The 23,424-nt window shown below is 34.4% G+C and overlaps 1 protein-coding gene across 6 annotated transcripts in view; it reads right to left on the reverse strand.

Moving 5' to 3' along the window:
* KIZ (kizuna centrosomal protein) overlaps window positions 1-23,424 on the reverse strand; it is a 234,001-nt gene that overhangs the window by 23,549 nt on the left and 187,028 nt on the right. For 5 of the 6 annotated variants that reach the window (XM_043989452.1, XM_043989451.1, XM_043989449.1 and 2 more), the window contains 2 exons: window positions 16,391-16,556; window positions 15,391-15,456 (listed from right to left, as the gene is read on the reverse strand). In XM_043989452.1, coding sequence (XP_043845387.1) covers window positions 15,391-15,456; window positions 16,391-16,556 — 232 coding nt within the window. The remainder of the gene's footprint in view (window positions 1-15,390; window positions 15,457-16,390; window positions 16,557-23,424) is intronic. The other variant, XM_043989450.1, reaches the window with a different exon arrangement.

The raw sequence follows: 23,424 nt of genomic DNA on the forward strand, positions 1-23,424 counted from the left end.
AAACAGGGTTAAGTGACTTGCCTAAGGTCACATAAATAGTAAATATATGAGGCCAAATTTGAACTCATGTCTTCCTGATTTCAGGCCTGGCACTATCAAGTACCTAGCTGCCCTGGTGTCTGGGTTGTAGCAATGATAATAATAGCTAATAAGATAATAATAGTTGAGGCAACTAGATGTTGCAGTGGATAGAGTCCTGGACTTGGAGTCAGGAAGACCTGAGTTCAAATTAGGTCTCAGACATTTATTGGCTATGTAACTCTGGCCAAGTCACTGAATCTGTTTGTATTGGTATTCTCAGCTATAAAATGGGTATAACAGCACCTACCTCCCTAAGTTGTTGTGAGGATCAAACGAAATAATGTTTGTAAAGCATTTAACACTGTGGTTGGCATGTGGTAGATACTGTATAAATGTTTATTCCTTTCCCTTCCCCTAATATAGTCATATATGATCACAAAGCATTTTAATACTTGCAAAATATTTTAATTTGATCTTTGCAATACCCTGTGAGATTCTGTTAAGTGTCTGAAGTGGGAATTGAAATCATGTCTTCCTGACTACAAGTTCAGCACTCTATCCATTGTACCACCTCACTGACAAGAATATGGCATGGAAAGAGTAGACAGTATGGGGAGGGGAGATTTCTATCTAGACTAAGTGAGAGCTGTGGGACCAGAAGGCAAGTTCTTATGTTCAAGAACATCCGAAGCACAGTTTTTTTGTTTTTGTTTTATTTAATAGGAGAATGAAAAGCCCAAGTGTCTATAGGAGGGGAACAAGATAATAGGATTGGTTCTTTCTCTGGTTTACTATATTGAACTTTTTTTTAGAGGTTGCCAGGGGGTGCCACAGTACACAAAGTGCTAGTCCTACAGTCAGGAAGCCCTGAGTTAAAATAAAGTCTCAGACACTAGCTGTGTGACTCTGGGCAAGTGATTTATGCTGTTTTCATCAGTTTTCTCAACTGTAAAAGGAGGATAATAATAGCACCCAACTCCCAAGGTTGTTGTGAGAATCAAATGAGATAATATTTGTAGAAAGTGCTTGGCACAGTGCCTGGCACATGATAGGTACTGTATATATAGGTGCTTATTCTGTTCCCCTTTCTGTTTATCTCTTCTGAATCAGGCTTTTTGTTTGTTTGCAAAATGGAAACAAAAGTTAACTTGCCTCATGAGGTTTCTGGGAAAAGCAATTAAGAAAATTTATGCAAAGGGCTTAAGTAAGCAATGTGCTGCCCTTACTATAAATAAACACTTATTGCAAAGATACAAGGATAAAACTGAAGACATATAAAGTGGGTATGAGAAATTTAAATTTTTACAGGCAGAATTTTAAAATGCACTTTTTCTCTTTAATACTAAAGACTAATATAAAAGCAGTAAGATGCTATGAAATTCTATACTATTTGAGTATAATTAAAATGAAAAAATTAGATGTCATACTTTAAAATTTTATGTTACAAGGGTAGCTATGTGGCACAGTGGATAGAGCACCAGCTCTGGATTCAGGAGGACCTGAGTTCAAATCCGACCTTAGAAACTTGACGCTTACTAGCTGTGTGAGCCTGAACAAGTCACTTAACCCCAAGTGCCTCACCAAAAAAAAAGAAAGAAAGAAAGAAAATTTTGTTACAAATGACTCACATAAATGTAAGATTATTGATTCTTGACCCCAAATGTGACACATTTTTAGGTGTTCTACAATTATTTCAAGAGGTACAGTGAAATTCTTCACCAACAATTCTCTTTAAAAATAAAACTTTTTCATTATGCTTTAATATTAAAATTATATACTATACACTACTTTTAAGAAAGAAGACATTCATAGGATCATAAATTAAGAGGTAAGGCCTAGAGAGGAGACACGATTTGCATGATAGAAAGTAAGTAGAGGGTTGAATTCAGGTCCAAATTCTCTGACTAAGAATCTAGCACTCTTTCCAGTAAAATATACTGTCCCTACTTTCCTATCCTTTTGCCTTCCTCCCTCTCCCTATATTACCTCATTCCTATTCTCTATTCTTTCCCTTTATATCCTATAACTTTAATCTTCTTCCTCCATATAGATGAACTATCAACTTCTTTCACTTTTTTCCATATTCCTCCTTCCCCAATCCCCACCATCTCCACCACTTCATCCTTTTTTAGGGGTCAGGAGGTCATCAAGATATTACACAAAAGATTAAAAAGCATGCCACTCCTTATAATTTGTTGCTTACCAAAGCATTTTTTAAAAAGATATACATAGGGGAAGCTAGGTGGCACAGTGGATAGAGCACCGGCCCTGGATTCAGGAGGACCGGAGTTCAAATCTGGCCTCGGACACTTAACACTTACTAGCTGTGTGACCCTGAGCAAGTCACTTAACTCCCAATTGCCTCACCCCCCCCCCAAAAAAGACATACATAAAATAAAAATGAGGGGATGGGGAAAAAAAAACTTGTTACAAATCAAGTGAATCAAAAAAAAGTAGAAGTCGCTATCCATCATACAAAACAAAAATAAATATTAAGAAAATAAAAATGGATAAACAGGGAAACCATATCATGCCAAAAGGAACCACAGACAACAAGTCAATATCAGTAATAAGTGTATACACTGCAAATAAATGCCTTAGCATCCAAATTCAGAAAGGAAACATTATCTGAGCTTCAAGAGATAGTCAGTAACACAATAGTGAAAGGAGACTCCAATATTCCTTTATCAGTTTTGGATAAGTCTAAAAGAAAGAGAAACAGAAGGGAAACCATGGAACAGAGCAAATTTCAGGAGAAACTCAAGTTAAAAGACTTATGGTATTGGGGGCAGCTAGGTGGTGCAGTGGATAAAGTACTGGCCCTGGATTCAGGAGTACCTGAGTTCAAATCCGGCCTCAGACACTTGACACTTACTAGCTGTGTGACCCTGGGCAAGTCACTTAACCCCCACTGCCCCGCCCTCCCCCCCAAAACCCCCAAAAGACTTATGGTGTCTTCTAAATAGGAAAGCAAAAGAATATACATATTTCTCTGTACTATGTGGAACTTTTACAAAAATTGACCATGTACTAGGACACAGAGATACTTAAAAAACGTAAAAAGACAGAAATAGGCAGTATATATTGTGTAGTCCATAATACAGTAAGAAGAGAAATTGCTTCAGAGGCCACAAACAAAAAATACAGACCCAAATGGAGACTTAACAATGAAATCTTATTTAAATCAAAGAGTAAGTCATAGAAACAATTACTATGTAAAAGAAAATGATAATGAAAAAACAATACCCCCAAACTTCTGGGATATAGTGAAAGCAGTCCTTAGGGGAAAAAAATATATCTTTACAATCACACATTAACAAAATAGAAAAAGAAAATTAATGAACTGAATATGAATTTAAAAATTAGAAACCCAACAAAGAAACAAACCTAAAATAAGTGCAAAAGAGATATTAAAAATTAAAAGGGAAATAAACTGGACATAAAAACCCATAGAAAGGATAAATAAAACTAAAAGCTAGTTCTTTGAAAAGATGAATAAAATTGATAAACCCTAAGCAAATCTGATCTAAAAAGAAGAGAGCAGCTATATTCTTATGCTATTCAATGAATAGCGTAACAAATAAGCAAGGTGAAATCACAGCAATGCCAGAAGAAAATAAACAATAATCAAAACATATTATGGACAATTAAATACTACCAAAGCTGAGAACACACAAAAAATAGAGGAAAACCTTGAAAAATATAAAATACCCAAACTATCAGAAGACCAGGTAGAGATCTCAAGTAACCCAATCTTTGAAAAGGACATAGATCTAATTGTAAAGGAACTATCAAAGAAAAAAACAACCAACCAACCCTGGACATGATAGATACACAAGAGAATTCTATCAAACATTTGAAGAACAGTTAGTATCCATATATCACATATTATCTTACAAGAACTGAGAATAAATCCTACCAGTATCCTTTTATGAGACAAATAGAGTCCTAATACCTTAACCAAGGAAAGATAAAACACAGAAAGAAATCTATAGGTAAATATAATTAATAAATAATAACTCAAAATTTTTAAACAAAATCCTATCAAACAAATTACATCAATTTATCCAAGAAAAACCCTACTAAGTATAGGCATAGAGGGATTTAAAAAATAATAAAAATCTAAATAAAACCAAAATTATATGGAATAAAGATATACCAGAACCTTTTCCAATAAATATGGGAGTGAAGCAAGGATGCCCACTTTTCCCACTATTATTTGATATGGTTCTAGAAAAGCTAGCAATAGCAATAAGACCAGAAAAAAAGAATTAAAGAAATAAAGATAAAGAGAAGATAAAACTATCCCTGTTTACTGATGATATGATGGTTTATTTGGAAAACCCTAGGAAATTAACAAAGGTACTAATTGAGACAATTCAGGCCACAAAATAAATCCTCAAAAATCAACAGCATTTAACTTTTATTAATTAAAACTGAAAATCTAAACAAATTGTGGTATGTGAAGGTACATGGGATACTATGGTAATGGAAGAAACAGAAAATATCAATAAAATGTACTTTAAAAAGAAAAAGAAAGAAGAGGCTTCATTTAGGTATGGCAATATGAGGTCATAGAGTACTTAAAATTAAATTTAGCTAAAATAATTCCACATTTTTAGAATAGGGATATATAAAAAGAATTAGAGCTAGTAAAAATTGTGAAATAAGTTTGTCTTTAGCATTTCTTCAGATTTTAAGCATTAAATTTATGTAGAAATTATGTTCAAGTTTTATCACAGAATTCTCATAATAAAATTCCCTCTTAAAACCTAGAAGAGCTCTTTGGTGTGCCAACCCTGAGAAAGACCATGCTACAAATGAAAAGTTTAAGGCAACTCAGCTCTTTGTGGTCAAGGGAGAAAAGACTGGGGCAAAGTGAAAGATTTGACTCTACATTGTCCTAAAGTAGGAAATAATAAAAAATGAAAGTGAGGAATAGGATCATTAAAGTAACCTATCATGAACCAGAAATTGCTAAGATAATGAGACTTCTAGGATTATGGGACTCCATAGTCTTATTTATTTATTTTTTTTTTTGCGGGGCAATGGGGGTTAAGTGACTTGCCCAGGGTCACACAGCTAGTAAGTGTCAAGTGTCTGAGGCCAGATTTGAACTCAGGTACTGCTGAATCCAGGGCTGGTGCTTTATCCACTGCGCCACCTAGCTGCCCCTAAGGGACTCCATATTCTTAAAACCAAGGGACATGGGGCAGCTAGGTGGTACAGTGGATAGAGCACTGGCCCTGGAGTCAGGAGGACCTGAGTTCAAATCTGGCCTCAGACACTTAACACTTACTAGCTGGGTGACCCTGGGCAAGTCACTTAACCCCAATTGCCTCACCAAAAAAACCCAACCAACCAAACAAACAAAAACCCAAGGGACACAGAACTAAATGACTTCTTACAACCAGATGTCCTATTTTGTATTTTTAGTATTCATGATCCCAACTCAAATAGTTTTAAGTTATTATGATTACTTCTAATTCTCAAAAAATTACCAAATCTTTAAGATAATGAGGTGTGATAGTTATTTCTATAATACAGAATACTTAGTTTAAATAAAAATACCACCAAAATATGTAGATCATGTGTTGTTTGAGTTAGGGCAGTTTTACCTAATTTTATATTGTAACATTTTCCTCTACCAAGTTTTTGAGTTGTTTTTTGTTTTGTTTTGTTTTGTCTTGTTAAAAGACTAAATCTTGACACAGACTTAACTAAATACAAAGTCTAAAGCAAAATATGATCTACGTATTTTGGAGGTATTCTTATAACTATTTAACAAGGAAGCCTCTCCTACTTAATGTAATTTTTTTGCATGATGCTGAAGGATTACTGAGAATGTTTTTGTATATGTATTTTTGTCAATGTAAAGTATAGAAGGCTAGGGATAGACATTTAGAATATGTGTTGGATAAAAAGAGCAGCAAAAGAGGATATCAAGAAGAGGAGACAGAAAAGCCACAATTTCTTATTTGACATTCTCTTTTATATGCAAATGTACACCTGTTTAAATACTTTTAAACTACAAACAAAAATGGCTTATATATAAGTGTTTTTTATAACATAAGAACCATAAAATATATTAAATAATTTTTATTATAATGAGTTATAATATTATACATAACAGTACTTACTATGAGATAGGCATTATGCTAAGCACTTTACAAATATTATCTCATATGATCTATTGATCATTGATCATAATATTCCTGGGAGTTAGGTGCTTTGTTAGGTACTCCCAATTATTATCACCATTTATAGATGAAGAAACTGAGGCAAAGAGAGGTTAAGTAACTTGGCCAGGGTCACATAGTAACTAAGGATGAGTTTGAATTAAAATCTTCCTAACTCCTGACCCAGTGCTCTATCAGCTGCACTACACATTTCATAAAGATCTATAACTAAAACAATGCCAGAATGTAGACAGATCACTTGGCCTCTAGAAGCCTAAAGAGTCTGTTGCATCTAAGGTATAAAAGTCTGACAAAAGGAAACATAATCAAGGACAATAAGTGATTTGTTTAGCCTCTACTGGTCCACACTAGCATGAGGGCTTATAGAAGATAGGAGGTAGATTTCCAGTAACACCAATAAGAGTTTTGACTGTATACAACACAGAGTTTTGAAATAACAAGAAGCTCCCCTAAATATAAAGAAAAAAGTGATATATTTTTCCCATGAAAGTGAGCAGGGAATTAGGAGGCTATCTGTATGGTGTACTCTGCTGATCAAACGTTATCATGGTAGATTTGTTTACTAAAAAATGCAAAAACTTTCTTTTCCAAGATTTTCTCTATTTCAATACTGCATTTTTCAAGTCCTTCTCATGTGATCACAAACGCAAGCAAAAATGTTTTGCCAGGCATTACACAAAACTCCAAGTGGTGCCCTTCAAATCTGAACTGATGTACAGACAAGCTTCTGAACTAACATACTCTAATATGACCTTGAATATGTAGGCTCGCCAAGGAATAACAAGGAGAAATGGCATAGCTAGGGAACCACTTTCAACACAGCTTGACCAAGTGAACTGGTGTCAAAAGAAAAAGGGGCTGAATGGACATTCTCAGAGGATTAATCCTCTCGAGATAAAAAGCTGAGGGCTCTTTCACATCAAGCTTACCGAGAAGGGCTTTGCCAGGATGGGCACGTGGAGTGGGAAAAATGTTGGCAGGATGAATGAGTGATTTAGGTAGAACTCTGACCTTAACTTTACAAAGATTATAAGGAAATCCTTAATACTCCCTTATCTTGACAAAACTTAGTAGAGGTTTAATCAATTGCTAGAATCAGTCATTCAAGTTCACTTACTCAAAGTTAAATTCAGTGTGACCACAAATACAATTTTTAATGTGAGAAATTTTAGCTTTTGAGTATTAAATAGTTCAAAAGGAGGCTTTGATCAACATGATAAGAATTACATTAATCCTGCTGTAACTGTCTCAGCAAAACATTATTTCCTGATTATCCTATTACATGGGACAGGTTTCAAAGTATTAAATGTGCACAGGATTGTCCTTATTTTAAGGGAGTGGATGTGAAGAGATGAAGATCAAAGTCCAAACACCCCTGCAAGTATAACTTATCCAACAAAGTACAGTTCTCTTCTGTAATTTTCACTTGGAAATCTCTACCCATCACTCACTGCTCTAGGTAAAAGAAAAGCAGTGGTTCCAAGCAAAATGACTTATACTTATACTTTCCTTTAAGTTTTATCTTCTACATGAAACGCACTAATTCTGAAGTGAAAAATTCCCTATGCAGCCTGTCAATGGCCTGTCTTGTTATGCATGTTGAGCTCTGCTTTGTATCCTGCAATCTCCTTGGAGGAGGGGCTGTGTTATTTTCCATCTTTCAGTCCTTAGCACTGGCATCATGCCTTTTGCATTAACACTTCCAGGGAGAGGGAACTCTACCTCACAGGTTAGTTCATCCTACTTTTGAACTACTTTAATTGTTATGAAGTTTTTCCTTACACTGAGTCTAAATTTGTCTTTTTGCAACTTCTGCCTATTGCTCCTAGTTCTGCCCTCTGGGTACATGAAAAGCAAGTCTAATGCTTCTAGAAGAAAATTTCAAATACTTGGCTTGAAAATAGGTTTCACCTCAACCCTTTCTGGACTCCCCAGAGTTTCTAGGCTAAATAAGAATATTAGGGGGAAGCTAGGTGGTGCAGTGTATAAAATACCAGTCTTGGATTCAGGAGGACCTGAATTCAAATTTGGCCCCAGACACTTGACACTTATTAGCTGTGTGACTCTGGGCAAGTCATTTAACCCTCATTGCCCTGCCCCCCCCCAAAAAAAAGAATATTAATGACTGAATTTTAGATTTATGTACTTTAAAGTAATACTATGGGCAGTTATGTATTTCCAAATTATAAACCACTGGAAAACTATGGGTCTGCTAGGCATTTATATAGTTTGGGATAGGAATCCAGAAAGACAAGGAAAAATAAGATCATAAGAACTTAAGTGCCTTTAATTCAGTTTGCATGCACTTAGAATCATAGAATATATCACTCAGTCAACAAGGATTTATTAAAGCCCTTATAATGACAAGACACTGTGCTAAGAATTAGGAATACAAAGAAAGGCAAAAACAGTTCTTGCTAAGGGGCAGCTAGGTGGTGCAGTGGATAAAGCACTGACCTTGAATTCAGGAGGATCTGAGTTCAAATCCAGTCTTAGACACTTGATACTTAACTAGCTGTGTGACCCTGGACAAGTCACTTAACCCTCATTGCCCTGCCAAAAAAACCCAAAAAACAAAAAACAAAAACCCAAACCCAAAAGAAAAACAAAAAACAAAAAACAGTTCTTGCCTTCAAGGAATTCACATTCTAATAGGGGAGACAATATATGTAAATGACTAGTATATACATATACTTTATACAAAGTATATGATAATTTCAGAGGGGAAGGCATTAGCTGCTGAGGAAAAGGGCAACTGCAGACGGTGAGATGGCAGCAGTTTTGAACTAAGACAAGGAAGCCAATAATCAGAGATGAGGATGGAGAACATTCATATTCTCCCTCTCATGGCATGGGAGGAGTGTGGCAGCCAATACAAAGGTGCAGAGATTTGAGGAGAGACCCTAGAAGTCACCCAGTCCAACTTCTTTCTATGACATCTTTAAGAAGTGGTCAGTAGTCTTAGTGTGAACATTTCAAATGATGTTCTGAAACTCACCACTTTGCTAGGCATCTCCTTTCACCATGAGACAATTCTAAATAGTAGTAATTTCTTTCCAATCTCTATGTCCTAGCTTATAATGAACTGAAACATACTTTCCTATAAAACTAGCTATTTGTTTAGGTCTTGTCTGTGGAATAATACAGGCTGTATCTATTCCTTCCACATGATAGCCCATCCAGTATCTGAAGGCAGCTATTATGGATTCTACTTGGACTTTTCTTTTTCCAAGATAAACAATTCCAAGTCCTTCAACTGCTTCACGCTGATATTGATTTCTAGACTTCTCTTTTCTGGTTGACTTCCTCTGTATACACTAAAGTATGTGTAGATTTGAGTACCTGCTATGTGCACATTACTTTCCAAGGTGTTGTGGAGGACAAAAAGATGAATGATAACTACTCTCAAGGAGCTTACAATCTAGAAGAGGAGAAACTGTACAAATATTCAAATATAGTGTAAGGAGATGAGGATTGGTTACTCATAAAAGAAGGCACATAGTTACCATGACAACTCACTGGAAGGGAAAACAGTTTCTGTCTAGAAAAAAAACTCAGGGAAAAGGCACAAGAAAGAGGTAGCATTTCAGTTGAGCCAGAGAGGGATAGGATTGGTGGTCCATCTGTCTTCCTACTCCCTCTATGAAATTCCTATTTATCCCTTTAAAACCTAATTTAATACCATATCACCTACAGAAGGCCTTCTGTCATCCCCCCAGTCACAAGGAATTTTCCTTCTAGTAGTTTACAAAATATTTTTCTTTTTCATTTTTCTTCTCCCTGTATTTCATCCTCAATACTGCTCCAAAACTTTTGCCTCTTCCTTAAATCTTCAACCACATTTCTACCCTCAACACATAGAAGATAACTTAGCCTGTCTCTTCTTTTAGAAGGCTACAGTCAAAATGAACTTTCCCTTTGCTCCCTTCTGCCAGTTCCCACAACTTTTCTGTATCATTACCAACTTCTCCTCTTTCTCTCTGTTTTCAAAGAGGAATCACTTATCCACATCAGGCTTAAACTCTCTACTTGGGTTCTTGATCCCATTCCCTCCTGTCTCCTCCAGGAATTTTTCTGTATTAGGTGGTATTTGAGGTCAGATTTAAAGGATGGATAGGAATTCTATAATTGGGGCTGAGGGGAGGTAGGGATAGAAGGCCAGCTGAAATCCCACATTTTCTTTAAAGCTTAGCTTAAATGCTACATATTCCTCATAACATTCTCTCATCTCCTTTTGGTTTACAGGAGACAAAATAGCGATCTCCAAGTATCTGAAGAGCTAGACCAGTGAAAAGGTCTTAGCTTAAAAGGCCAAGGTCTCCACTATATCTAAGGCCATCTCCAGTCATCCTGATATATATCTTGTCACTGGACCCAGATGGCTCTGGTGGAGAGAGTGAGGCTAATGAATTTGCACAGACTTTCCTCATTTAAATCCAATCCACTGCAAGTCATGACATCACCTCCCAGATATCATGGTCCTTTTCAAGAATGAAGGATAAACAAAAACAAAAAGGATTAGACTTAATGCTTTGACTCAGAAAGCAGAACTAGGAGCAATGGGAGGAAGTTTCAGAGGTAGGTATTTGCTGAATATAAGGAAAAACTACCTAATAATTAAAGTTATCAAAAGTAGGATGAACTGCCTCAGGAAATAGTGATTTCCCTATTATTAGAGGTCTTCAAATAAAGACTACCTACTGGGGATGTTGTAGAGGGATTTACTGTGCAGGTATAGATTTGATTGGATGACCTCTGAGGTACCTTTTAGTTCTGAGAATCTATTCTTGGATATAAGAAAATATGTTGCTTAGGGACCAGAAAGCTTAGAATGCCTCTAGATACTTGAAGAAGTATTTCAAAAAGAAATGTTTCTATCTTCACAAATGTTTCTCAGGAGTTAGAGCAGGTATTTCATCAGCTTTGGTGATAACTTTTTTAAGGTTTTCTTGAATGAAGCTTCAAGGTAGAGATCATCTAGGTATCATGAGATTCTATTCAGGATGACTTATAGTGACATCTTTAAAATAGATAAATAAACATTTTCCTTAAATAAAATCAACTAACAAATAGAATAGGTGTTTTTTTCTTTAGAACTAAGCTGGCCTTAAAAATGGGAGACAAAGTTATCCCTAGGATAATTGTCCAAACTGTGCCCTCCATTTTGCTACAGTAACCAGGAATGGGAAATGAAGGTGGTAGCACCTGTCAATTGATTTTAAATAAGCAATGAGGTGTACATGTACATACAATTAATAATTCTCAGGGCAGATGCCTACTCTCCCTTTTCTCCTCCCCTTCCCCATTTCTCTGGGGACATGTTCTCTTTTTGTGATACCTTCTCCCCTTCAAGGCTATCCATAATGTTCTTTTTAACCATATTTTACCATATAAAATGTAGGGGGCTCACACAGCGTGATTTACCCAGGGACCTGACAATCCACTTGAGATAGCCCAACCAGTGTCCAGTAATTAATTCTCTAATTTGGTGACAGACCTACAGACACACACACACACACACACACACACACAAACACACACATACACATATACAAAAATATGTATAGGGGGCAGCTAGGTGGCACAGTGGATAGAGCACTGGCCCTGAATTCAGGAGGATCTGAGTTCAAATCCAGCCTCAGACACTTGACACTTACTAGCTGTGTGACCCTGGGCAAGTCACTTAACCTCAGTGCCTTACCAAAGAAAAGAAAGAAAGAAAAAAAAATGTATGCATATATAAACTATATACTTACATAAGCAATAGGAATGGAAACAACTGTAAAAGACCAAACAGGCTAAAGTATAAAACTATATCAGAAAGCAGTGTGACATAATGGATAGAAATCTGATTTGACATCAGAAAGATTTGGATTCAAATTCTAACTTTAATACTTATTAAATACAGGACTCTGGGTATGTCATTTAACCTCTCCATGCCTCAATTTCCTCATCTGTTAAGTGGGCATAATAATATAACCTCTACCTCACAGGATTCTTGCAAGGATCAAGTGGAAATGTGTGTGTGTTGTGTGTGGGGGGTAAACTTTCAAGTGCTATGTAAACATCAGATATTATTCAAACTAAATAATTAAGTTTACAATATCACACTTGAAAGTTCCAAATGTTTCTTGCCAAAAAGAAAACTAACTTTAATAAAAAGGAAAAATTGTTGTGAACTTGGAAATTGAAAAAATGGTAGTTACAACAAAATGAAAAGTCAAGAAAGACCCCAAATACATATTTCATAAGGCAGGTGAGCCTCTCAATCTTAAACAATGGATATTGGCCAATTGATCAATATACTATTCAATCAATCAACAAATGTTTATTAAGTGTCTACTATGTGCCAGGAACTGCAATAATCTCTGGGCATCCAAATAAAAAGAAAAAATCAAATTATGTATGGAGATATTGGACCATCAAGGAAATGATCAGTTAAATTATTTTAAAATATATTTTAAACCAAATAAAAATCAACACAGCTTTGAAAGATATCAAGCTGTCATTTCCCAATATACAAATGGCCCAAAGAGATGAACAACTACATGAAAGAATGCTCCAAAATACTAATAAAAAGAGAAATGTAAATCTAAATAACCCTGAAGTTTCATCTCACACCATAAAAATTGGCAAAAAAAAAAATGGCTAATACTCAACTTTGAAGGCGTTGTGCTAAACACATCAATATGTTGTTGGTAGAGCTGTGAAATGGTACAATTATTTTGGAAAGCAATGTAGAGTTACACAAATAAAATAACAAAAATGTCTACGCTCTTTGAACCAGAGACTCCATAACTAGGTTTATGCCCCAAGGATGCCATGGATAGGAAGAAAGTTCCCCTCATACACTGAAATATTTATAGTAGCATTTTTTGTGATAGCAAAGAATTGGAAACAGAGTCGATGCCCATGAATTGGGAAATGGCTAAAAACAAATTGTGGTACATGAATTAATGGAATAATACTGTGCTGTAAGAAATGAAATGTGTGATGAACAGAGAAGCATGGAAAGATCTATATGAACTGATGCAGAGTAATAAGCAAGTCAAGAAAAGAATATACACAGTAACTGCAACAACATAAATGAAAAGAAGAGCTACACATTAAAAAAATCAAAAATAAATGTAAAAATTATGAAGATCAAGCAGGATTTAAATTAAGAGAGATGAAAAGATACTCCTAACCTACCTCTACCATGGAAGTCAGAGGTCCATACACATTGCACATGTTTTTTGTACTTTTTCAATGTATCACTTAGTTGTGATTTTTTTTTATCTAAAAAATACTATTTGTCATAGCTCTTAGGGAGGGAGGAAAGGGATAATTGGGAAAATTATGATGATGTAAGAAACAAAATTTCAATAAAAATTAATTTTAAAAAAGATATTAGGGGCAGCTAGGTGGCGCAGTGGATAGAGCACTGGCCCTGGATTCAGAAGGACCTGAGTTCAAGTCCGGCCTCAGACACTTAACACTTACTAGCTGTGTGACCCTGGGCAAGTCACTTAACCCTCACTGCCCCACAAAAAAAAAATTATATTAAACCCAAAACATGTTTTTCCAATAGGAAGTCATTTAAAAGTTAAAGTATTCTTATACACATAGAACCTATAAACACACGAAACTATACTTTAAAAAAAAATGGTCAATTCTTGTTTATCTGGTGACAGGTTAGTTGAATTGTGATTTATTCTAATCTAAGTTTACTGACAACTAAAATCCAGTTTTATTAAGTACTTACTTGCTTCTTTTGGCAAGTGATCTTTTACTTTGAAACCTAAACACTTACCTGTCTTCCCCTACTCAAGGGAACTTATAACAGAAGGTAAACTTTGATTCAGTTTAAGAAATAATGGTTTACTCTTGGCAATGAATGGTTTGGACGGAAGAGCTGACTGATTTCTTAGGTCTAGTCTAGGTTAAATAATCTATAACTTTATAACTCATGAATGAAGGAACAGAATAGGGAAGCTATAGATAGTTTTCTATTTCTTTCTAAAACCAGTAAAGTCCTGTTATTTTTTGAAGTGAATCTACAGAACATCACATCTAACTATATTTAAATGGAAATCTCAAACATATTGCAAAGCCAAATAAAAATGATTTTTAGATTATTTGCTATTTTGTACTATTTATACCTTTGTTCCCATTAATGAAAATGAGTTGAACCCAACCTAACAACATTTTCTACAAACCAAGATTCAAAAGAAATAAAAAATAATTCTAGTATAAATCCACACTATTTTAAAAGAATTAGCAAATGTAATTTACATGAAATAGCTTCTATTGCATGTTTTTTTGAAAATCAGAGTTAATCACAAACATGTTTCTTAAAGTATTAATCGTAATGCCATGAGTTGTGCTGTCATAAATCTATTCTTTTTTCTATTTATTAAAAAAACAAATACCATGGATGCAGATGCATGTCTCAGTACCCACAATGGTATATATGCTTGCATAAATATTGAAAGTCAGACCTTTGAATTTATAATGAAGTACTACTGCACCACTTTACAAAATAAGGTAATAGTAAATTTAGATGTATAACAAATAGAACTCTGTTCAGAATACTAATTTATGCTGTTGATATCCTAAAACCAAAAAAAGTAATGATATCATTCAGATTCCATCTAAACAAGGTTAATACATCTACTCCAGGGAGATCTTAATAGGGCTTGATGAAACCATATTACTAAAATTTTTAAATTATCAGACTGGCTTTGTAACTGAGGCACAAGCATAGCTTCTTGTCTAGCACATTTTTTTTCCCTACTCTTATTCTAATGATACACATTCAATTACTACAGAAAAGAAAAGAATCAAATCAGAAACATCTGTAGTTTGCCATATAATTACTGGATCTTCCCCATGGAGACTGACCTTTTAACACAGATACTAGGACCTGAAAGGCTAAATGACAGAGGATATTCACATGGTTTAAATGTGTAACATGATTACAAGGAATTAAATAGACACTGTCATTTTAAACCTTAGTTTATGTTAACATAAGCTTTTACTTTATGATCTTATGGCTAATCTCTCTACTCAGCATGTAGTAGTTGAATTTGCTATTAGTGTGATCTATAAGCTGCTGAAAGAGAATATTTTGATTATATAATAAGGTTGTATACTGTATTTGAGACTATTAGGCAACCATTACTTTTACCTGTAATAGGAATCTTTTCTACCAAGCTTTCTTCCTTGCTCTCATCTTCACATGCACTAGTGACTTCTGAAAATGGAACAGACATATTTCAAAGTCACACTGATCAGACTGGTTTTGTTTTCTTTTAAGACCCATTCCCTTTAATTTCTCACTTTCATTATCTCTTGTTTATTGATCGAAACTATCCATTGCTGTTCTTAAACAGGAAACCTACTGTGAACTTTATAGTCAAATATTTCTACTGTTTCTGTGAAGCTTCCATGGAAATATCCTAAGTTTTGATAGAATTAAAGCACAAAACAACCTATATCCTTCTCTATATTTCAACAGCAAAAGAGTATATCTACCAAAAATCTTGGAAATATTATGATTAGCTTAGATTAAAAGTACTATTGATGTTAGTAATAGAAGTACCACACATTTTTGAGACTAAAAATTGACCATTTACTGTATGTAAAATGTACCACATAAACTATCTGACTCATTCTTTCATGAGAAATGCTCTGAAGTAAATAAAAAACCATAATGCCTACAGTAAGTTAAAAAACAATTTTAGGGTAGTAAAAAAGAAATAAATTCAATTAATTGATCCTTAAAATACTTTATGGTATTTTATGGAATAATTTCCACTTTTGTGTAATAACTCTGACCCCAAAATATAAGTCTTGCTAAGATTTTAAAAACTGAAAAAAAATCTATTTTCCCCAGAAATTCAAATTTAGCAAAATTATGATCCAATATTGATATTTTAGAGGGGAGAAATATATAGTACTGAATTAGGTGGTTATTTCCCTACACATGTGCCAAGCTCTAATATTTTGTATTAGAATGAGAGGGGACATTTATCATAAGGGAACCACAAAACTAAAAGATGTAATCATCAGAATTAGAATGTTACTACTTTATAGTCTTCAATGTTTTATTTTATAAATATACCTTGAGAAACTGGGTACCACATGAATGCATTTTTGCTATGGACAGACCCTTTAACAATAGTTACCTTGTTCCCTTGTACCAATGCTGTCAAGCCATTGAGCATGTTTTGCTTGCTTTATTTCACCATTGTCATTCAGAATAGATGGCAAGCTGCAAGATGATTCATTACTGTGAATAGACGACCTATCTTCACACTCTTCTGTAAGGGCTTTTTTCAATAATGCTGTTGCCTACAGTATTAAAACACACAGATTTATACAAAGAAATAAAAATAAATTGCTGCCACATTCCCCTTGGTCTATGTGATATATCAGCTAAAAATAATTTGGGGCCTGATATTTACCAAAAATTATCTTCAAATTAAGGCAAAGCTGTATTATTTCACATGATATCTCAATCCTGAAAACAACCTATATTAATAATGAAAGTATTTTTTTCTTTTTGAGGAATGTATTTTTCATATAGTATTATGCCATTTAGTTTGGAGAGCAATCAATGCATTTATTATTTCTTGATCTGGACTGGTTTATTCTCCCTTGTGTGTCAACATGGTACCCTACTGACTCAAAAATATTTATGTACATACATATGCATGTATGTAGAGATAAAGGGAGGGAAGGAGGCAAGGAGAGAGGGAGAGGGAGAGGGAGAGGGAGAGGGAGAGGGAGAGGGAGAGGGAGAGAGAGAGAGAGAGAGAGAGAGAGAGAGAGAGAGAGAGAGAGAGTTAGTTAACACCTTGGGTAGGAGATTACTTTTCTGCTTTCTGGGGATCAAGATAGTAAAAAGAAAATACCTTCTTAACTAAAAGCACTCAAATCAGTACTGATTTGAGCTGAAAAAGGCATGTGTTAGAAAGGTGATCAGATTCCCCTCCCCTATCCTTCAAAGACTGCCCCCTGAAATTTACAGATATGACTCTTGGCTTGCAGAAAGGCTTCTCTGTAGAGGGGATGCACTGAGCAAAAGACTATTTACACAGCACAAATGTGACTTCTACATAAGGTTTATCTTCCTTCCAAAGAACTCTAAATGGAAGTGTATATGTAATCCCTCTGATTTTAGTGAAGTGGTGGAGAAAAAGTTTGATCAACACCATTTTACAGATGGAAAACTAGGCTTTAAAGACACATAGTCAATGCCTGGTGATGCTTGGTTAGCACATATAAACACTTGTCAAGTCTTCACATCACAATGAAAATACTCAGTGCATAAAAATTTTACTCATAAGGTTTTTTGAGCCAATAGGATACCATTTAATACATGATAACACTACCAAGTGACTGACCCTCCCCTTCAATTTCATTCAATCTGATATCTGTTAATAACTGACATTTATATATTGTTTCACAGTTCACAAAATCCCATCCCATATATTTTCACATCTGATAGAACAAACCTGTGAAATAGGTACTACAAGTGCTCTAGTTCTAGCCAAACTGACCTACTGACTGTTCCATCTCATCCTGTGTACCATCACACAGGTTCTCCTCTATGCAACCTACAAATTAATTGTATTTACTTTATTTTTTTTTGTATTTATTTTGTCCTAAAAGTCAGTGCAATGTTCAAGTTCCTGAAATTGTTCCTATTCTACAGCTAGATAGCAATTACTTTCACCTGGGGGAGTCAAAGAAAGAGGCAGCTGAGTGGGGCCCTAAATGAAGGGAAAGATTTCATAGGATCATTAAATTTTAGAAGTGGAAAGGTTGAGTTGGAAGGGATCTACGAAGATTTGTTTTCAAAGATTTCAACTTAATAATTTTAATCTTATTTTTCAAAGATTGGGGAAACTTATCTTGATTTCCAATAGGCTTGCATTGTTACTTCCCAGTTTCTCAGATATTATGGCAATAGGTTTTTGCCTCTTTTCCAAATAAAATTCTGATTTTATTTCAGTTGGTTTTGGAATGTGTACCCCCAAAGAATAACATGAAATCCCAATATGTATTTTTCACACCTAAATAAGATAATCAGAAAACAATTTATCCTGTTTGCAAGATTTTCAAAGCCAAAACATAAAGCATAAGTTGTTTGTTTGTTTTTTGGTGAGGCAATGAGGGTTAAGTGACTTGCCCAGTATCACACAGTTAGTGTCAAGTGTCTGAGGCCGGATTTGAACTCAGGTCCTCCTGAATCCAGGGCCGGTGCATTATCCACTGTGCCACCTAGCTGCCCCAAGCATAAGTTTTTGTAATCCCCTACCTACTTGTAAATTTTAAGGTGAATTTTATCGATACTTTAAATTTTTTATATCACCAGGATTTTCCCCAATATTCTTCTCTCTGCTCTCAATATATAATATACAATATAAGATAGTTGTATATAATAATTTTATAATATATAATAAATTATATATTATTATATATCAATAATAATTTTGAAAGAAAAAGAAGAAAAAAATCAGTAAAACTGATCAATAAACTAGACAAATTTAAAAATATAAGCAATGTTCCACACCCATGGATCTCCTATCTCAGCAAAAGAAGGGGGTGGTATAGGTGTCATCTCATATCATTAGAGCAATGATTTTTCTTTGGCTAATTTTGCTACATCCAATTTTGACTTTTAAATGTTGTTCTTCCCATTTCCACTACTTTAATCATAGTGTATATTGCTTCTTAAAATTCTGCCTTCCTGTGTTTCATTGTGTTCATAAGTTCTCTCTCTCTCTCTCTCTCTCTCTCTCTCTCTCTCTCTCTCTCTCTCTCTCTCTCTCTCTCTCTCCAGGGCAATGAGGGTTAAGTGACTTGCCTAGCATCACACAGCTAGTAAGTGTCAAGTGTTTGAGGCTGGATTTGAATTCAGGTCCTTCTGAATCCAGGCCTGGTGCTTTATCCACTGTGCCACCTAGCTGCCCCATGTTCATAATTTTTTACAGTAATATCCCATTACATTTATGCACCACACTTTGTTTCAGCTATTCCCCAATAGAAGAGTATCTACTTTTTCAGTTTTTTTTAATATACCACCACATAAAATGCTGCTTTAAATATTTTGATGTATAAGAGAACATCATTCTTATAAATGACCTCCTTGATTTCCAAAATGATTGTACTGATTCACAAATCCACCAACAATGTTCTAGTATGCCTATTTCTCTTCAACACCTCCAACATTAATTATCCCTGTCTTTTGTCATCTTTGCCAATCTATAGAAAATGAGGTGAAACTTCAGGTGTTTTGAGTTTTATTTCTCTCATTTTGAATCACCTGACATTTTTCTTATGGTTGTTAATAGCTTTCAATTCATTAGGGATTTGTTGTTCATATTCTTTTTTTAAAATGCTAATTTGTTTAGTTAAATAATAAGCATTTTTAATTTAAAGTTCTGAGTTCCAAATTCTATCCCTCATTGCCTCCCTCCCCCACTCCAAGGCAGTAAGCAATTGGATATAGGTTTGTTCATATTCTTTAACTATTTTACCTACTGGGAAAAGGTTTTTGGTCTTATATCTGTAAGTTATCTATAAACCTCGGATACCAAAGCATTATCAAAGTTATTAGATACAAAGATATTTTTCTCATTTGACCACTCTCCTTAATCCATGGTATATTAATTTTCCTTATGCAGAAGCTTTTCAGTTTCATGTAATTAAAGTCATCTGTTTTATCTTTTATAACTGCCTGTACCACCTTGTTTAGTTAAGAATATGCTTACCACTCATGGTTCTGATCTGCTTCTCTCATCTTTTTTATAGTACATCGTTTTAGAAAATCTTTTTTTAAATATGTATTTTCTTCCCCCACACAATTACATGTTGAAATAATTTTTAACATTTGTTTTTCTTTTTAAGTTTTGAGTTCTAAATTCTATCCCTCCCTTTCTCCCCTTATCCCTGCCTAGGATGGTAAGCTATTAGATATAGGTTATATGTGCAATGATGAATAATACATCTTTAATAATAAGGTCACACATGCATTTTGAATTTATTACAGAATATGGTTCAAGATGTTAGTCTTAACCTAATTTTTTCTAGATTGCTTTTCAGTTTTCCTAGTTTTTATGAAATAGAGAGTTTTTTCCCAAGTAGTTTATGGTTTCCAGCTTAGTGAGCACTGGATTACTGGGTTGCATTGTTTTTTATTGTTCTTTGTCTAGTCTAGTCCTTTGATTTACTCCACTTTTTTATACCAACACCAAATGGTTTTGGTGACTTCTGCTTTACAATTTGAGGTCTAAGATGCTATTCCTTTTTTATCTCTAGCTTTTTTCGTTACTTCCCCTGACAGTCTAGATATTTTGGTTCTCTAAATGAATTTTTAAATTTTCTATTGAGTTCTATAAAGTATCCTTTTTTGATAGTTCTATTGACATAGCATTAAAACTACAAATTAACTTTGGTGATATTGTCATTCTTATTCAATATAATATTCTATAAGCACAGAATATTGCTCCAGCTAGTTAATCTGTCCTTTATTTTTTTTTAAAGGAGCACTTGGTAACTGTATGCAAGTATTTTATGTGCTTTGGAAGACTAATCTCCAAATATTTTGTGCATTTTCTAGTTATTTGGAATGGGATTTTCCTTTCCATTATTGCTTCCTGGATTTTGATATTATTATATAGAAATGATATAAATGATGTTGGTTTCTTGGTAGCCTACAATTTTGCTGAAGCTATTGTCTTAATTAGTAATTTGAAAATATCTATGATTTTCTAAACAAACTATAATGTGATCAGTCAATAGATAACAGTTCTATCTCTTCTTCACCTATCTTTCTACTTTTCTTTCACTTATTGCAACTACCAGCATTTCTAGAATTACACCAAATAAGATAGAGTAATCATCCTTGCTTTACTCTTTTATTTATTGGTAAAGCTTCTAATGTATCTCCTTTGCATAAAATGGTTGATTTTAATTTTAGATTTTTATGATGTTAAAAAAAAGGATCCCTCAGTGCCTGTACTTTGGGGTGGGGGTGTCTAGGTAGCATAAATAAAAGTACTTTGTCAAAAATGTTTTCTTCATCTATTGAAATAATCATGTGATTTGGATTTTTTTGATGTAATTATGATTAATACTTTCCTAATGTTGAATCATTCTTTTTTTTAAAGTTCAAACTGTTTCTCTTTTATTAATGTCTAAGTAAATATTATACAGACTGGGACTCAATAAAGAAAAACATGTTCAAATAATATTTTATCATCAGCATCTCCAGGTAAATGTGTATAATCAAGTAGCATTAGCAATAAATCCTTAAGAAACCCATCCATTAGAGTTTATGCTTCATCCAGGCCCAATTCCTCTGGAGTAGAGATTCCCGATTTATATAAAGTTGGTCTAAGTTCCTGGATAATATAGGGGTAGATTTCCTTATGAGGTCCTGCTTTGTCCTTTACAACTTCTAGAATTCGAACTGCACTAGCAAAATCATCTGGCCATCTGCATGCCCTCAAAGCAGCATCAATGATTTTGGGTTCTGGAACCAGGTCATAGCCAACCAATGTATTTATTCCTTTTCATAATTCCCAGGCATCAAGATCTGGTTTGCTGAAGTATGTCACCCAGCGAGCATCAAACTTCTCATCTGTCTCATGAGACCCACAGGATTAGCAGCGAACTGACTGGATAGCAGTGGCGGCAGGAGAGGATGACAAGGAGGAGGGGGCTGCAGCAAGACACACACCTAGGTGGAACAGCGGTGGCCAGCATGGTGACAGCCACTGACTACTGACTGTTCAGGACAGAGGCTGAGGAGAATGAGTGTTGAATCATTCTTGAATCCCTTGCATAAATCTTAATTTGATCATAATGAATGGTTTCTTAGAAGAATTGTGATAATCCACCTGACCAGATTTCACTGAAAAATTCTGAGTTTATTTTCATTAATGATGTTGCGGCCATTGTTCTCCTTCTCTGCTTTATCCTTCCCTGGTTTAGGGCTTAAGGCTTTTGTTATCTCATAAAATGAGTTTGGTGGGTGCTTTCTTAGTTTTAGGGAATATTTTGTATAGTACTATTACTAAATATTCTTTAAAAGTTTCATGTAATTCTCTTATGAATCCATTAGGAACATGAGGTTCTTCTTTTGGTAGTTTTTTATAACTAGTTCTATCTACTTTTCTGAGATTACACTATTCAAGCTCTCTAGGTGGTCATCTCTTAGTTTGGATATTTCATATTTTTAAGGTATTCCTCTATTTTTCTTGTATTCTGAGTTTTGTTAGCCATATAATTGTGCATAGGGAATTTTGATAATTTTAAAATCTGATTTTGTTATGATTTCATCTTGTTTATTTAATTTTCTGCCTTGTTCAGTCAGGTTGTCTAAAGGCTTATCATTTTGTTAGTCTTTTTAAAGAACTGGCTTTTAATTTTTGGTTATCACTTCTATAGTCTATTTGGTTTGCAGTTTATCTATTTTTCTACTAATTTTTTTTTCTTTTTTTTTAGTGAGGCAATTGGGGTTAAGTGACTTGCCCAGGGTCACACAGCTAGTAAGTGTTAAGTGTCTGAGGCCGGATTTGAACTCAGGTACTCCTGACTCCATTATAGATCTAGCTTCTCCAGAAACTTATTGAATTCTATATTTCCCTACTGAATTTGTTAGGTTTGTCCAAAACTGAGATATTAAATTCTCCTCTTATTATGTTATTACTTCTATATTTTCTTCCATATCTTCTTATAAGTCTAATAATTTTTTGTTTGTGATTAAATTTTAAGGTACTTGGAGCACCTAAATTTAATATTGATATCGTTTTGTTGCCTATAGCTCCTTTTGGCATAAATATACTTTTCTTGTTTATGTTGTTAGTTTTTATTTTCAACTGCTATCATGACCACAGTATGTTTTGGAGAGTGCACCTGATGCATGGAAAATTTTGTTCTAACCTCTCATTTTCATCCTGTGAATGGTTTTTACTCTTTAGGTATATTTTTTGTAACCATTAGGTTGTGGGGTTTTGTTTTCTTCTCAGAAAGGTCAAGATGTTTTGCTTGTACAGATACCATGTCTTCTTTTAATATTCCATTTCAGTCTTTTTTGGGTCCTGTGTCTATCACCCAAAGCATTAATTATCCCTCCTAGCTATGTATCATTTGCAAATTTGTGAAACATGCCATCAATGCCTTCTTCAAAACATTAATAAAAATGTTA

This window comes from Dromiciops gliroides, chromosome 2, assembly GCF_019393635.1.
Source record: "Dromiciops gliroides isolate mDroGli1 chromosome 2, mDroGli1.pri, whole genome shotgun sequence".
NCBI classification, from domain to species: Eukaryota; Metazoa; Chordata; class Mammalia; order Microbiotheria; family Microbiotheriidae; genus Dromiciops; species Dromiciops gliroides.